The 15,750-nt window shown below is 52.5% G+C and overlaps 1 protein-coding gene across 1 annotated transcript in view; it reads left to right on the forward strand.

Moving 5' to 3' along the window:
- IGSF3 (immunoglobulin superfamily member 3) overlaps positions 1-15,750 on the forward strand; it is a 103,134-nt gene that overhangs the window by 80,833 nt on the left and 6,551 nt on the right. The window contains exons 7-8 of the mRNA XM_082498230.1: positions 12,978-13,388; positions 15,147-15,554. Of these exons, the coding sequence (XP_082354356.1) occupies positions 12,978-13,388; positions 15,147-15,554 (819 nt within the window). The remainder of the gene's footprint in view (positions 1-12,977; positions 13,389-15,146; positions 15,555-15,750) is intronic.

The following is a 15,750-nucleotide window of genomic DNA, read 5'->3' on the forward strand; positions in this document are numbered from 1 at the left end:
CCTTACTTTGAGAGAGGGGTGAGCCAGACCTGTGCTTCCCCTGAAACCCTGCACCTGGGTGGGTGCAGAGCGCTCTGCTGCTCTCCTCCTGTCCATGAGAAACCACCACTGGCAGCAGCCTGGCTGCGTTGGGCTAGCGGTGGCCAGAGAAACCTGAGCGGAAAGCAGAGGACCCTTACCTCTTTGTCCAAGCCCCTTCCCAGCAGCCGCAGGAGAGTGCTCCGTATCCGCTCGTCCTTCCCTCTGAAGACTCAGTGAATGGCCAAGCAGGGGATGGTTGTGACCATGAAAGCTGGGAGTGCTGGGAGGATGTGGAGGAGGGGGTGAGGCAGAGGAGAAGTGGAGGAACGGGCTGCTTTATGGCACACTTAGTGCTGGGAGAGGAGTGCTGATTTTCAAACAATTGCTGAGACACTTGTGGAGTATAAGGAGAGGTTTTCCCTAACAGATGAAAATCAGATATTACTGTTAATGACTTTCTGCTGTCTCATTTGTATGTAATGTCTGCGTGCAAGGAATCCTCTCATGTATGGATATGAAAGATGCCTTTTCTATGATGGATGGCCAGTGGGGTATCGACCAGACTCTTGAATGGAGGCTCAAACAAGTGTTTTCAAGTGCCACAAAGTGCCAGCTTAAAAACCTGACACTTTTTGCTGCTGGCAGCATCTAGCAATGAAGTTAAACAAGGAAGGCTAATGAGGTGGAAACTTCCTTACGGAAGTGAAGTCTGGAAACTTAAGTTTGCTGCTTGCTTGATTGCAGAGTGGTTTTGCTCTGTAGAATAGCACTGCTTCCCTGTTTTACAGCCACCTGCTCCATCTGGCAAATAGTTGTACTCTTGCTTGAGTGATGAAGGAGTTCAAGAAGTGCTCAGGAGAGAGATGACTGTTCATCAGCAGCTGCGACTGCGGTGCAGAGCATTCTTCTCTCCCCTGGGTGCTTGGGGACTTGCTCCTTCACCACCAGGAAGGTAAGACCTGCTGTTCTGCCTCAGAGCTGCTGCTCTTTCCTATTTGCTTCCAGCACTCTGAACAGACGAAATGAAGGGGTTCAGTGTTGTGTCACCCAGGGCTGTCTCCTGCATAGACCTGCATTAGCGACCCAGCTAGAGCCCGTTTTCTTTTCCAGGTAGCACAGGTGGGTTTGCTTCTTCCACCTCATACCGCTGGTAGTGTCCTACTCCTGCACGTTTGCCCTGGGGAGCTCTGTCCCACACTTGTGAGGTCCTCTGGGACAGCTTCCCCACTTAGACTTGCTGCTGCCTCCTTGGCACAGTTATTTATCCCAGACTGGCACCCCAGGGTGCTTTTTCTCCCCACTGAGCCATCACACCCTGCTCCCAACATCCCTGTCCCCTGTCTTCTCCATGTACCATCACTACCACACACACCTGAGAGTCTCCTCTTCTCGCTGCTGCTGTGGTGCATAACATAGCCTCTAGTGTTGGGGCACTAAATACAGATTTGAGGTGGGGCTTCCCCTGTGGGCACACATCCACGTGAGGATGCTCTCCCTGCCCCGCTCCAAGTGGTGTGCTTCTTGGTTGGCCTTGTCAAGCTGGCTGTGGTTTTGCACTTATGGGTATGGGAGACATCCTCTGCTACATCACCCAGCCAGGCGAATCTGGCCCAATGCAGGTCACGCGTTGGCGTGGGGTTACATTGGTGTGAACAGAGCCAAAGCACCCACAGCAAATACCATATTGATCCCACAAAAAGACTGCCACATCGAAATGAGCCCATCAGATTGAACAGCGGTGGGGGGGATCTCATACTGGATGTGCTGCAGCATTCCCGACCCCCAGCTGGGGATGCTGACACTGGCCTTGCAGGGCCCAAGCTGCTTTTCACCTCCCCCTGCCTTTGGTTTCCCATCTGGGAGCAGTGATTCTTGGCTCCCCTGCAGGTTTGCCCGTGAAATGTTTCTGTTGGAGCCAAGTGTGTCGAACTGATTGCAGTCATTTATGTTCAGGGCATCCCGTGGGGCTTTAGCCTGGAAAATGCACCCGAGGGCATAACCCGAGAAGTTGGATTTTAAACGTGTGAAGTATCTCAGATGCATTTCCTGAGGGTGAAGGGAGAGGGATTGCATCCTGGCACCTAGTGGGACCCTAACCCGGCTCAGCGTGCTCTGGGTGTGCCCATCGATCTCACTGTGGGCAGTCTTGCTTTTCAGCCCCCTAACAAGACCAACCATGCCAGGAGACCTGGGCTGTATTCAGAATATGCTGCTCTGTTGAAATTAACTCTCTTCACGGTTACTTTTTTAGGAGCAATTTTTTCACTTCAATTTCAAAGCACTCTCTGCTTCTCTCTTTGATATCTCCTGAGCGGTTTTCCACTCTTGTTTGCAGAATGCATATACGGAACCATAGTGTCAGCCTGTTTGCAGTCTGTGCACATGCAACTTCTTTGATGTTGTCTTGAATGTCTTCTCTCCACACACTTTAGCTTCTCATTGATTCCCTGTTTGCTCTTCTTGGACTAAAATACTCTGCAGTGAACAGTAGTTAGACCTTAAGCATCTCTAAAGCTTTGTGCATCCCTCATGTCCTTGAAGACTTCAAAAGCAGAGTCAGTAGGGGCAGCCCTTGGGGGAGAGGGAGTGCTGGTGATGAGTGGGTTTCCAGCCAGGTGTGTTGACCACCGTTCTCCTTCCCCGGTCCATGCATGGAGCCCCAGCCTCTCGGCTGCCCTGCTGGTCTCCACAAGGTGAGTGGCATCGGGGCCAGCAGGCTCGGTGCTGCAGCAGCACTATTTTTCTCTTGCTGCAGTCTTAGCCCTCCAGTGTGAGCGGTACCCAGCCCAAGCATTCCTCCCAGCACTCCCAAACAGCAGCTCTGGCTGTCCATCCTTGTTCATGGGACCTCTACCATTTTTCTAGCTTCTGTATCACATGAGATACTTCTCATCGGATGAGAAACTACATATTCCCCATAAGTCCTTTGCACAGGCAGGCTGTGTCCTGTTTTGAGAAGAATGGTGCAGAACAGCCGGGCAGAAAGGTGGCCCAGCCCCAAGTACTGTCAATCCCCTGCCTCTGGCCTTCATGAGCATTTGTTTGACTGATGGTGTGGGGGTGTCTTCTGCTGGTGGGTCACAGCTAGCTAGACGTAGTGGCTTTGCTCTTCAACATAACAGCGACCTGCATAGCCGGGTGGTGCGGCAATGCCCACATAAAGGAAGCAACTTCAGTAAAATAAAGTCACCCATTTCTTCCCATGGCGATTTTACCTTTTGAAATTAATATCTCCATGTCAGCAGAATAAACAAGGGCAATTTTTATCTGATTACTTTTCCAGAACTTCGGTTCATAAGGGGCTTATAATTTTACCTGTTCTGACATTAGTCAAAGACTAAATTCCTGGCTTCACTGAACCTGTGATCTGCTTCCTTACAGTGAAATGGCAGGCTTTGGACATGCTGAGCCTATGGCTCAGGATCTTTTATCTTAACATGCATACATAAAAGTTGTCTCCCAGGATCATCTTATTTGCTTAAATAGGAATTTGGGATGCTGTTAAACAAAATTCCTACAGTTTTCCCTGTCCCATGTAACAGAGAAGCAGGGAGTCCAGATAATTAATGATGGATCTGTAGCCCATCCTGCTGTAATACTTCCTCTATCCTTAAGAAGTTCAAGAAGACAATTTCTTGAGAAATGACAGATGGCTCATTTTGCTTTGTTGTTCTTCCACACAGTAGACGGATTTGCCAGTTAATTTATGGAGGCAGCAGCATCATGAGCCTTTAGGGTGCAGGTGGAGCTGATCTAGCACTTGGTTGCGCAGCAGAAGGTGATCCTTATCATTGATGCATGCTGCTGGTTCTGTGGTCCTTTCCCATTCCTTGTGCCAGCATCGATCCCGCTGTGTGCCAGCTCAGTTTACTAAACCCAGCGGAAAGGAACAGTTAAAGGTGAGTGGAGCGAGCAAGCTCTTGGGTGGATTCGGTTGAGTCCTTCTCAGGGGACTTTATCTTTTCACGGAGGGCAGCACTGACAATCTCAGGCTGGCAGGGCTGGTGCGGGCGGTGTCTAAAAGATCTTGTGGTCCTGCCTGAGGTCTGTCTGGTGAGCTTGATCTCCGGGTGATGAGAAAATGGCACTTCATACCACCCTCAGCATCCCACCTCTCTCTGCGTAGCAGCCAGCTTTTCAGCAGTAGCCACTGAAAATGCTCACCTTAAATACCGTGCATGCAAAAGTCAGCCATGCGCTACAGGGTGCAGTTGTACTCTTAGCATGTATCTGCACAAAGTTCTCAAGTATTTTTCTGACACCCTGTTAGGAAATTCGGCTGTTAATGGCCAGCCTCCAGAATGGCATGGGAGTTTGTGTGTGGTGCTGCCGTATGTGTTACAGCTTGCTCTTTGGGTACATTTAATTACTTTTTTTCCTAATTGACAGAGCGCTCCTTTGTTTGAAATCTTTCTGATGAGGGGTTGATTAAATATCTCAGTATGTTATTTTTTTCTTTCTTTATCCTCTGTGGCTTTAGCTTGCTACTGAATTTATCTTCCAGTGATCCTATCTCCATATTTTAATTTACAAGTGATCAGTGAGCCGTATATTGTTTTCTGACAGCAGGCACAACTCATGCTGGGAATCTTTTATTCCTCCCTCCCTTCCTCTCTCTCCTGCAGAACTTTTACGTTCATTTCAGAGTTTGGCAGGAAGGTTTCTGGGTTTAGGTTTGGGGGGCGTTTTGCTTTGGGGCATATTTGTTTATTTCTTAAATTGGCCTTGAGTCCTTGCTTTCCTTCAGAAAGACTTAGTTTCTGCTTCTCAGGGAAGCTCTTGCTTTTCCCAGGCCAGCGGCATGTCCCAGCCAGTGGTCTCTGAATTAGCCATGGTCAGACCTGGGGGCTGTGGGCTTCCCAGCTTTCCTCATACCTGCAGCTACACACACGACCTTCTCTGTATATGCTCACAGACGTATGGCCTCTGGGCTTGAAAGAGACTTTCTGGGTCACATACGCATGCTTCCCCGAGGCCCCGCTTGGTTACCTGCTACTTTGTTAGCTGCTCCGCCAGCTCCAGTGTGACACGGCTGGTAATCCCAGGCTGTCCCCTAGCTGAGCAGATGTCCTTGTCACCGCCTGCAGTCCTTGCGCCACAGCGTGTGGTGTGCAGCGATGGACTTGACCCGCAACCTATGTGTTTGGTAGGTCAGCGGTCTGACTGTGCTGCTTTTGGGGGGGCTAAGAGGGGGGCATCAGGCAGCTTGTCAATCGGTTTGGCTGATACTATGCTCACCTTCTGTGGGGCTGAAGCTGGTGTGGGTACAGTGGAGCATCTGATGCAGGCAGGTCCAGCAGAGGGTACGAGGGGAGATGCCTGTTCAGCGTTGCCACAGCACCCACTGGCAGCATTTTGAGTTCGTCAAGCTGCATTTCCCCAAGTTACAGTAGTACAGTGTGCCTCTGGGCATGTGCCTGTGCTTGGGGCTCAACTTTGGGCTGGGGCTTTTGGAATGGGTGACAGTCAGCATGGATGTGCATAGCTGCTTATCAGCGTGGATGTGCACAGCTACTTAAGTGCCTGTCTCCTCTTGCTGCAGCAGCAGGCTGGGAGGCAGGGGAATGTCTGCGCCTGCTGGGCTATGGACTTTGCAGCAACTTGCTGAATGTATATAAATGCAGATCACTTGGTGGTTTGTTCCCAGCCTCTTTCTGTTCCTTGGAAAAGGTGGGTCACAGCCAGCTCCTAGGCTTGCTCCTAGGGCTGGGAGCACCCACCAGTCCGTGCTGCAGCAGGCATTATTTGCAGCATTCATATAAGGAACTGTAAATCTGGGAGAGAAGTGTCGTGTAGCTGAATTTTAGTAAAACATGAGCAGTGCATGTAGGGAGGAGGAGACCAAAGGCAGGCAGGCTCAAGCCTCTCGAACCCCAGGGGCGTGGGGGTAGCACTTGGGTGGCACCCAGGGTGATGCCAAGGGGCATGGCCTGGGTGGGCGAAGGCATGGCTGCTCCTTCCCACTCCGTGCAGGGGCTCTGCCCTGGCACAGCCCTCTGTGGAAGGGCCATCGCATCGTCTTTCCAGGGGAGAGCAGACTCGGATTAACAGCCTGCCTGATTGCAAGCAGACGGTACTGACCCTGCAAGGGGGGAGAGGGGAAAAAAGGTGACCCATATCCATCTAGACGGGCAGTCAGTCAGTTTGGTGGCTTGTCCAGGGACCAGTCTTCTCTATATGAGAAAGAAGCAGCATGCAAAAGCAAGGATTTAGCTTTATGAGGTTAGTAGACTAGAGAGGTTGCAGGAAGACCTGCAAAGATAAGAGAGCTCCAGCTGGGGCTCCTTATTGCTGCTGCAGACAGACATATATTCTGCTTTTGTTTGCATGTCCAACCCAGAGCAGCCCACCTGCAACCAGGACCTGAGCACTTTGGGGATAATAGAAACTTTTGGCATTGCTCTGAAATGGGCACTGCTGAAGGTCAAGGTGGCAGGTTGGTGTTCAAAGTCAAAGCCTCAGCCTCAGCTCTTTTGTCTGCCCGCTTGGGAGGGGGCAGCAGCTGAGCCTTCCTCGGGAAAGGGTTAAGGTTGTCTCTCCTTCCCATGGAGCTGCTCTCCCAGTAATTCAATCATGTCAGCCTGTTTGCAGGCAATAATTCATTGTTATAGGAACACTACAGTAAAGTGACAAGTTAATAATGGCAGTAATAATGGCAGGCAAAGTCTAATGCTATTTCCCTTTCTCCTGCTCCTGTTGCACCAGCAGCCTCCCATGTTGGCTAATGCAATTTACAGCCTTGCTAATCCAGTTTCAGGAGGAATTGTGTTCTGTTAAAAGAGAATAACAGGAGTCAGGAGCTATGCTGCCATGTTCCTGCCATCTCTGGGGAGGCTGCCCCAGCGCTGGAAGTCTTTGTCTTTACTTTGCTGTGATTTCTATGCCACAGTTAAGCCTAATGAGCAAGGTCCTCCAAGGAGTATCTCATCTTCCCTTCTGCATATGCCTTTCTACTGATGCCTCTTCTCTGAAAGGACTCGCACATCTTTCCCTTTTGAACACTGGTTTGCTTTCAGCTAGCTTAGTAAACCTGAGTGACCCACCCCTCGCCACGCTGAGTCAGGAGGCTGGCCTGTACTTGCTTGACTCCCATTGCCCCAGTTCCCCATGGCTGTTAACGCGGGTGTCCTTGCAACGTGTGTGGAGGTGGAAGAGGCTCTTCAGCCCTGCCTTGTAGAAGGGAGAAGGGCTGGCAGAGGGCTGAGCATTAGTGCATGTCTAAGCCTGTGGCAGGGCAGTGACCTGCACGTGGGTCCCTTGAATCCAAAGCGAACATCCCCAGGCAAGAATTTGGGCACTGGGTGCTTTTCGGGCCCTGGTGAGGCAACTGATGAGGCACCTCTGGGTTGTGACCACAGGCTGAGGGGTCGGCTCAGTCTATGCCAAAAGCTCAGCCAACCCCGTATCTGGTGTTAAACTGGGGCTGGATTTGGGTTGGGTTGGCCTCGTTTCTGCTCCCTGCCCTCCCCCACCTCAGCACAGGGAAATCCCGACGGAGGCTTTTAAAAGTAGGACATTCCCCAGGAAAACTTTTTGCAACACTTCATCAGTTCTCTCCCGGCGAGAACGTCTTCTGGAGGAGCTCTCCCCAGAGGGCAACAGCCTCCAAAGTGGGACACGACCTCCCCGCTACGGTGACAGGGCTCCCCAGGGGACTCTGTGGGCTGGTGGTGGCCTTCCTCCTGCCCACCCCTTCTGCACCATGGCCTCATGCGAAGCTGGCTCTTTCCCTGGCTGGAAGCCCTCTCCTCCTTCACTGCAGGGGTTTTGTATGGGGCTTTTTGGGGGTAGGGTATCTTCAGCTGCAGTTAAACATCGCCATTCTCAGCACTTGGTAAGAGTGGCTCCCAGGTGGGAAGTAAACTCCTGCTGTTGTATTTTCTTACTGCCTACAAGGGAAGATGAGGTAAGGAGTTTGAGACATAGCGTCTTTTTATCACAGCATTTTTAGGTACAGATTGCAAAGTGCTATGGTGAAGGAAAGTGTTGTAACCTCTGCTTGATGATTAGGAAACAGAGGGGAGGGAGCCAAGTGGCTTCACCAAGGCAGCGAGTCAGCAGAAAAGCTGTGAATCACGTCACTGCCTCTGTCCTCCTCCTCTGATGAGCGCTTTCCCTTCCCCCAAACGTTTGTATAACCATGCTTACCACATGCCCAGCTTGAGGAGACCAATTGCCTGCTTGATGGTGTGTAGACAACCCCTTCCATATATATCAGCTTGTAGAGCTTGTAGCCATGTTGTAGTCTGCTGTGGCTCTAAGGTGAGTCTGAGCTGGCCCCCCAGCCCGGAGATGCAACCTTTGAGGACCAGAGGCTGCCACAGGTATCCTGAGACAATGCGTGTCCCTGCAAGTGAGTGGGGACGTTTTCCTTGGCCTGGGAATTAGTGCAAAGGGACTATGATGCTGGAGGACGGTTTGTAAAGTGAGGTGCCTAGTAGCGTATGGGCTTGCTGTGGACATCTAGCGTCTTGCCAGCCTCTCCGTCCTAGGAGGCATGTAACATCCCCCGTGTCCTGAGCAGGCTCCAGCGCAAGTCATCACCTTTTGAGCCTCCTGCGGCCCCTCCAGCAGATGCAGCAGGACGCTTTCAGTGTTGCAGGAGAGCATCTCTCCATGCCGTCAGAGACGTGATGTCTTCTGTCCCGGCACAGCCTGCAGAGCCCCTGCCCAAGCACCACTGCAGGGTTCAGCGCCTGCACACGTTCTTCAGAGGGGCTGCCTGGCTCCACAGGGGCTGAGAGACCAGGCTGGCTTAAAAAAAAAAAAATAGGAGGGTTGTAACCATGACTTGTTGCCAGTGTAAATTGAAAGCCTTAATAGCCTACATAGGGCCAATTACAGTACATCAAGGTATGATATCCTCTTTACTGGCACCCTCAAGGGAGCCAGGAGACATTGTGGCAACAGGATTATGGTTTGCAGATGATATGCACGATAACTTCACCTAGACACATGCACCTGTTCCCCTCACTAAGCAGATGTTCGGGAGGCTGTTAAGAGAACATCAGCCTCTTGACAGCGCAGCAGAAAATGCCATGTAACCGTGCCTGCTCACATCGCTGCGCCCACCGCCTCTGCCGCTCGCCGGAGTGCCGGAGCAGCCCTACCCTGGCACACCGAAACCCCGGCCCCTGGGGCAGAGCGGATCAACTCAGGGTTTGAAGGCTGAGCCCTTTCCTGGCTCTCTGCCCAGGCGAATCCCCAAGCCGGGAAAGGGAGTTTCCCCCTCGTCAGGAGGGTGAGGTTTGGCTGGCTCAGTGCCTGGGGTGTCAGTCTTCTTGTAATCTCACTCATGCACCAGCAGCTACAGTCATTTCCATGTGGTGGCGGGCATCTTTAAACACGACCTGGCGAGCTGCACGGGGCATAGAGAGACCCACTTTGCACTGGAGGAGACTTACCACCAGGATGGAAAGAGATGGACTCCCTGGTGTTGTATTGTACCATTACTGTTGCCCTGGAGCACTGACTTCAGGATTTCCCCCCCCCCTTTTAAATCATTTTTCCCAAATGCAGAACAAGCCTTTTGGATTAGTTTGTGTATCCGTGAGTGGTGGCTGATGGTCATCCCTGTGGGAGAGCAGGAGTGCGAGCCGCCCCACGAAGCTTCCCGTGTCTCAACCAGAGTGTGGGTGGAGGATCTCTGCCCTGCACGAGCAAGCAAATCAGCCTACTGCCCCAAGCTAACCTGCGCGCCACAGTGTTTGCAACTCAGCAGTTTTCAGCCTGTGGTCTGTAAAAGCTGTGAGATATTTCTATAGGATCTGCAAAAGGTAATGAAGAAGAGATAGGTGCACATTTACTGTGCAGGAGCCGGTGCCTGGACGGGGAAGCGTTTGATGTTCACAGATTGGAAAAGACTGAGAATGTCCTCTCTGATTCTGTGAGAGGGAAACAAAACCTGCACTTGCATCTTCCATGGTGGGCTTCTGTTAGGAAAATAAGTCATGTTAGATGAGACGTGCATTGACAGGGGTGTCATTACGTATCACCAATACCTCTAATCTAGACGAAATTTCACACGTGGTGTTACGAACCTGTGCAAGTGCGTGCAATCTAGAAAAGGGAAGCCCTGTAGTTCCCTGCCAGGGCCTGCAGCAGTAGAAGCAATCAGCTCATCAAGATTTGGGGGTCTCTGTGGATGCGTGGGCAAATTCCTAAACGCTGCCCGCAACAGCTGCTAAGGAAGGCTCGGAGGACTGGGCTGCCTGCATGGAATTAAAGATCTCATTTTTGCCAGAGTTAGTAAGTTTTCTTCCCCATCACTCACACCCCCACAAAAGAAGACATCTTCTCAAGTGTCAAAGGGAAGCAGGGAGAGCTCCATGGAGGCCATCCAAGAGCCCTTGGATGACCTCAGGGGTCCGTGCTGGTTGTACAAAGTGAGAATTGCCATGATCGTGGCCCAGGAACACGGCCTCACCGCTTCCGTGAAATACATCTGTCACATAGGAGGTGCAGGTCTGTTACCCCGAATACCGGCCTTAAAATTACTGGGTGCCTATCCCCCTCATTTTCCTGTAGGTGCCATGATGTGGGAAGAGCAGTGGGAGGAATGCTTGCATCGCAGCAGCTCTGGTCTGTGCGTACCCTGGCTTTGTCTCCATGCGTGTGTTGATATTGAGCAACCCCACCACACACAGCATGTGTATATACTGCATTTTAATAGATATAGGGCTACTGACTTAACATACACGGTTGCTATAGTAACAGAGGTTTCCTTAGTAACGGTTGCAGAAAATAATCCAGTACCAATTAAAAATAAACTGTTTGGAAAGGGGGCTGGGAGAGAAAGGAAACTGCTGAGAATCACCTTCCCCTTTATTGGTTCATCTCCCAGGGACTCGGAAGATTGATTAATGCTTGAAATAACCTTTCTTAACCAACGGTGAGCCAAAAAGGTGGGACAAGTGTGGGTGTGGTGGCTAAAGCTGCCGTCCTGAAGCGAAACAAAGGGGAGGGAGTGCGTCTGGGGTACGGCAGAAATACAACAGGGTGATGCTAAGTCTGTCCCATTAGGTTGAAGTCCCCAGGGAGGAAAAACAAGGGACTATTTCCCTCCTTCCTTCCCTCCGTTGTCTGTGTGCCATACGCGTGACGCAGCCATCGAGTCTTTATTAGCATACTGATTAAAGCCACAGGCAATCCAGGCTCCAGGGGAATGTCTAATGCGATACCAGGATGCCTATCTCAGATGCTGTGTTAAAGCAGAAAGCGTTGCTGTGGTGGGAGTTCCTCCCTCCCATTTGATGTCGTTTGCCTGTGCCCGTCCTCTCCCTCGGTGCCGTCGCTCGTCGCCTGTGCCGACAGGCATCCGAGACCCTGGGGCCCAAGGGGAGCTGGAAGCAATGGAAGCAAAGCGTGATGCAGAGTGAGGAGCCTGTGTCTCGGTGAGAGAGAGGAGACAACGTTGCTTCCCTGCAAACAGAGGATGCGTAGGACGGGTTTCCAGGGTGAGGATGGGCACAGCTCCCCTGGCAGCCTGGCAGCACAGGTTGTTCATGCCTGTGGTGCCACGCTTCTGTCGTGCCATCCGTGCCCAGGGTGCTCACTCGGTTTTGTCAGGAGATTTACCGGTTGTCAGCAGAATCCCTTCACCTGGCAGTAAGCTGGCATGCCCCCTTTCAGAGGGAAGCTGCCATGTGAGGGGAGGCGAAGGAGGGGAGGTGGTGGCAGAGCTTCTGGGAGAAGTGGTGTATCTGGCTGGGAGCTGCTCCTCCCCTCCGGTCTGTAGCCAGCAGGGCTCCAGGGAACACCAAGCACAAGTGTCACAGGACGGCGTTTTGTGTTCTGCCCTGGGTCGAGACTTGGGCAGCAGGCACAGCCTGAGCACACACAAGGGAGGCTTTATCTCCTGCTCCTGCAGGGAGAGGGGAATCGGAAACCAGTGTGTGTCTCTCCCTGCGGGGACGAGAGCTAATGCCACTGCTGTGTCATCCTCAGTGCTGTGTGACCACTTAGCTACCCGCGTGGGAGCTGCAGTCAAGCTTGGGAAGCCGAGGGAGGTGACGTGCCTGTGGCTTGTCCAGGCTGTGCAATCCATGATGGGACCTGGAGCCAGAGCTCCTGGCTGCTGGAGCAGAGCTTGCTCCTGCTGATCCTTTCCAGTCTGATGCTCTTTTTCTTTTCTGGTTGTGCCCCTGTTTGCTTCCCTATCTATTATGTGTCTCTGGGCTACATGTCAGTGAGGTGGCTGGCATGTGACAGCGGTAAAGTCTTGTTTAATTCACTCTTCGTAGAAATGGTTTTCTCGGGACGTGGTCAACAGCTCATTGCCTTGAGGTGCAAGTGATATGATTTCACCATGAAAAAACCCGCTGAGTTTGGGTGTAGCCTTCATGCTAGGTTTGGTGCCTCAAACCACACTGAATTAAGAAAGGGAAGCTTTCAAAGGTCAAACTGTGAAAAAGCAGCCTCTTGCTGAGGGACACGGTGGGAGGATCCAGGAGTAGAGCAGGGGGTGAAAGAAGATAAAAGATTTGGTAGGAGAACATCTAAATGCCTTTGTCTTAAGGGTCCAGTGCAAGTGGGACCCAGGCAAGAGCAGTCGGCCTGCAGTTGGGGGCGAAAAGCTGGAGAGGGACTTTTTATATGGTGATAGGACGAGGGGTAATGACTTCAAACTGGAAGAGAGGAGATTTAGAATAGATATTGGGAAGAAATTTCTCCCTATGAGGGTGGTGAGGCACTGGAACAAATTGCCCAGGGAAGTTGTGGCTGCCCCATCCCTGGAGGTGTTCAAGGCCAGGTTGGATGGGGCTTTGAGCAACCAGGTCTAGTGGGAGGTGTCCCTGCCCATGGCAGGGGGATTGGAACTAGATGATCTTTGAGGTCCACTGCAACCTAAACTATTCTATGATTCTGTGACTCTCTGGTCCTCCCCAAACCAGGTGAGTTTCTTTTCTGTGTTAATCACCCAACTCTCCTCTTTCTTCTCCATTCCTCCCCCTCAGTGACCAAGCTGCAGGTGAGCAAGTCAAAGCGGAGCATCACTCTGGTGGAGAACCGGCCCATCCCCCTCAACTGCTCGGTGAAATCCCAGACCAGCCCTGACTCACATTTCGCTGTGCTGTGGTATGTCCACAAGCCCTCTGATGCCGATGGCAAGCTCATTCTGAAGACCACCCACAGCTCGGCCTTCGAGTATGGCACCTACGCGGAGGAGGAAGGGCTGCGGGGCCGGCTGCAGTTCGAACGCTCGGCGTCGGGGGGGCTCTTCAGCCTGACAGTGCAGCGGGCAGAGGTCCGAGACAGCGGCAGCTACTACTGCCACGTGGAGGAGTGGCTGCTCAGCCCCAACCACGCCTGGTACAAGCTGGCGGAGGAGGTGTCAGGGAGAACAGAGGTCACTGTCAAGCAGCCAGGTACCACGTGCCACACTGGTGGGGTCCTCTTGGCATGGGCTCTTGTGCATGGCTCTTGAGCTCGCTGGGCTTTCCTAGGGCAACACAGATCCTCTGCTCTTCTTTCCACTACAGCCTTGTCACCCCCTCCTTGCATCCTCGTGCCTGCACATCCCTACACAAAGAGGGACATTTTCCCTCCTCCATTTAGGCTGGGTTGGTGCACGTTTCAGTGTCCCCACGTGAAGGTTTTCCGTCCCCCACAATCTAGAGGGCCACTGTATCCAGCCAGGTGTCTTTATCCACAAGAGCATCATGTAGCAAGAGTGTCAACTAGCGACCTACTGAGAGAGAACTGGTGTGTGCCTGCCTGGGAAAGCATTTTCATGTTTTGCACACAGTTTAATTTTACTCTGTGCCTGCATCCTGGCAGGCGCGGGGAGCCTTGTCTCTTTTCCCTCTGCGCTGTGCACATGCGATGCAAGTAACAAGTTTAATGAGGTGGGGAGCTGGCTGCCAGGAAAAGAGAAATCTGCTCCACTAGTGGTTTCCGCGGCAGCAGACATCACTGTAAAGATGGGCTGCTGGAGGAGCTAAAGATGGCTCCCATGATCTGGGGACAGAGCCCATATTTCATGCCAAGGGGGAAGGCAGGTGGGTAAGTACTGTCTTTGAGAGCAGCCTGGACCATGTGTCCTTCTGAAGCAGAGCGTCAGTACTTCGCAAGGAAGCCTGCCTTGTCCCCACTTGCTCTGGGTGCCTGTTTCTGGAGAATAAAATCTCTCCTGCAGCAAGGACACACTCGGGATAGCAGGGCTGGACTAGGATGCTTAATGCATTTTCTCTGTCTGGATTTGGCTGGCTAGACGCAGGCTCTGGACGGGGGTGTGAGAGGGATACTGGGTATGGTCCCCAGCCAGTGTCCCCAGCACATCTTTGCCTGGTCGCACAGGGACCACAGCAGGCCACAGTGTGCCGTTTGCTGCCAGTCCCAGCTCCTTGTTTCTGTCTGCAGAGTCCCGAGATGACTGTGGGGCAGTCAGGGAGAGGGGAGCTGTGATCTGCCCTCTCCTTTGCATCGCCCACCGCTCTCTGGGAAGTACAGTGCCCATCACTTGCTGCAGCGGCAGTACCAGGGAAGTCCAGACTGTGCCCCTGGAAAGAAGTTATGAAGGAGTTAGGAGTGTACGACACGTCATTTCACATAAAAGAGCTGATTGCAGTCACCCCCTCCCCGTGTATCAATGAAATTGTGGAGCAAAAACCAGGGACATTCCCAAGGCAGCAAAACACTGTATGTGACTTTGCCCTCATGCCACTTCTCGTTTTGCAGTGGTGGTTCCCTATAATCAGCCATCCATTCTCTGCCTTGATTTTTTCCCTTTTCCCACTGCAGGAGGGCTTACTGGTCAGGGTGTGACTGGGCTACTACCCTGCCCCAGCAGGAGTATGAGTAAAGACTGAGGTGTGACCTCCCTTCATATGGTGTCTGTGCACTTAGGACCCCCAGGTCCTACTGGGAGATTGTAGGTTTCCAGTTCTCTGTGCTGAATGGGGCATTGTTGGTGGCTAGCCTGAGATTTTCAGAAGACCCTAAAAAACACAATTCCTATTTGCCTTTCCCCCTCTTCCCCTCCCTCCTCTGTTTTTCTTTTTCTCCCCTTGCTCATTTCTTTCACCACACCCCAGGACTGTGGCCATGAGGGAAGGGCTTGTGGGGAGACAAAGGACCCTTGCAGCCCTCGGTGACCTTGTATTTCTGATGGCCTTTTCCTGTAGATAACCGCCTGAAGGTGAACCAGACCCACAAAAACATCACTGTGCTGGAGAACCAGTGGGTGACCCTGGAGTGCCTGGTCAGCAGCCGGACCAGCCCCTCATCCCAGCTGTCAGTGGAGTGGTACGTCTGGCGGCCGGGCCACCCAGAAAAGGAGGTGGTGGCCCGGCTGAGCCGGCAGAGCACCCTGCGCTACGGGGACCTGGCAGCGCTGGGTGACCTGCGGAGCCGGCTGCACCTGGAGAGCCCATCCCCAGGTCTCTACCTCCTCTCCATCCAAAACGCCACTGTGCGGGACAGTGGGGCCTATGACTGCCGTGTGGAGGAGTGGCTCCTTGACCCCAGCGACCGGTGGTACAAGCGGGCAGAGGACCTCTCTGGACTCATCACCCTCACAGTCAAGCAGCCAGGTGAGGAGGATCTTGTGCCAACAACTTTCAGCAGCGCTTTGCCCTCTTGGACCGAAGGCATGAGTCACCATCTGTCTGTCATTGACAGCAGGTCTGGGCAGAGGGCAGGGCCGCTGTGCTTCAGACCGTGCTGACGCTTTCTTGCATGTCTTCTTGGGTGCACCCTTGCTTTTCTGGAAGGAGCGTGGAGCAAGCC

Source organism: Vanellus vanellus, assembly GCF_965231255.1.
Source record: "Vanellus vanellus genome assembly, chromosome: 1".
Classification (NCBI taxonomy): Eukaryota; Metazoa; Chordata; class Aves; order Charadriiformes; family Charadriidae; genus Vanellus; species Vanellus vanellus.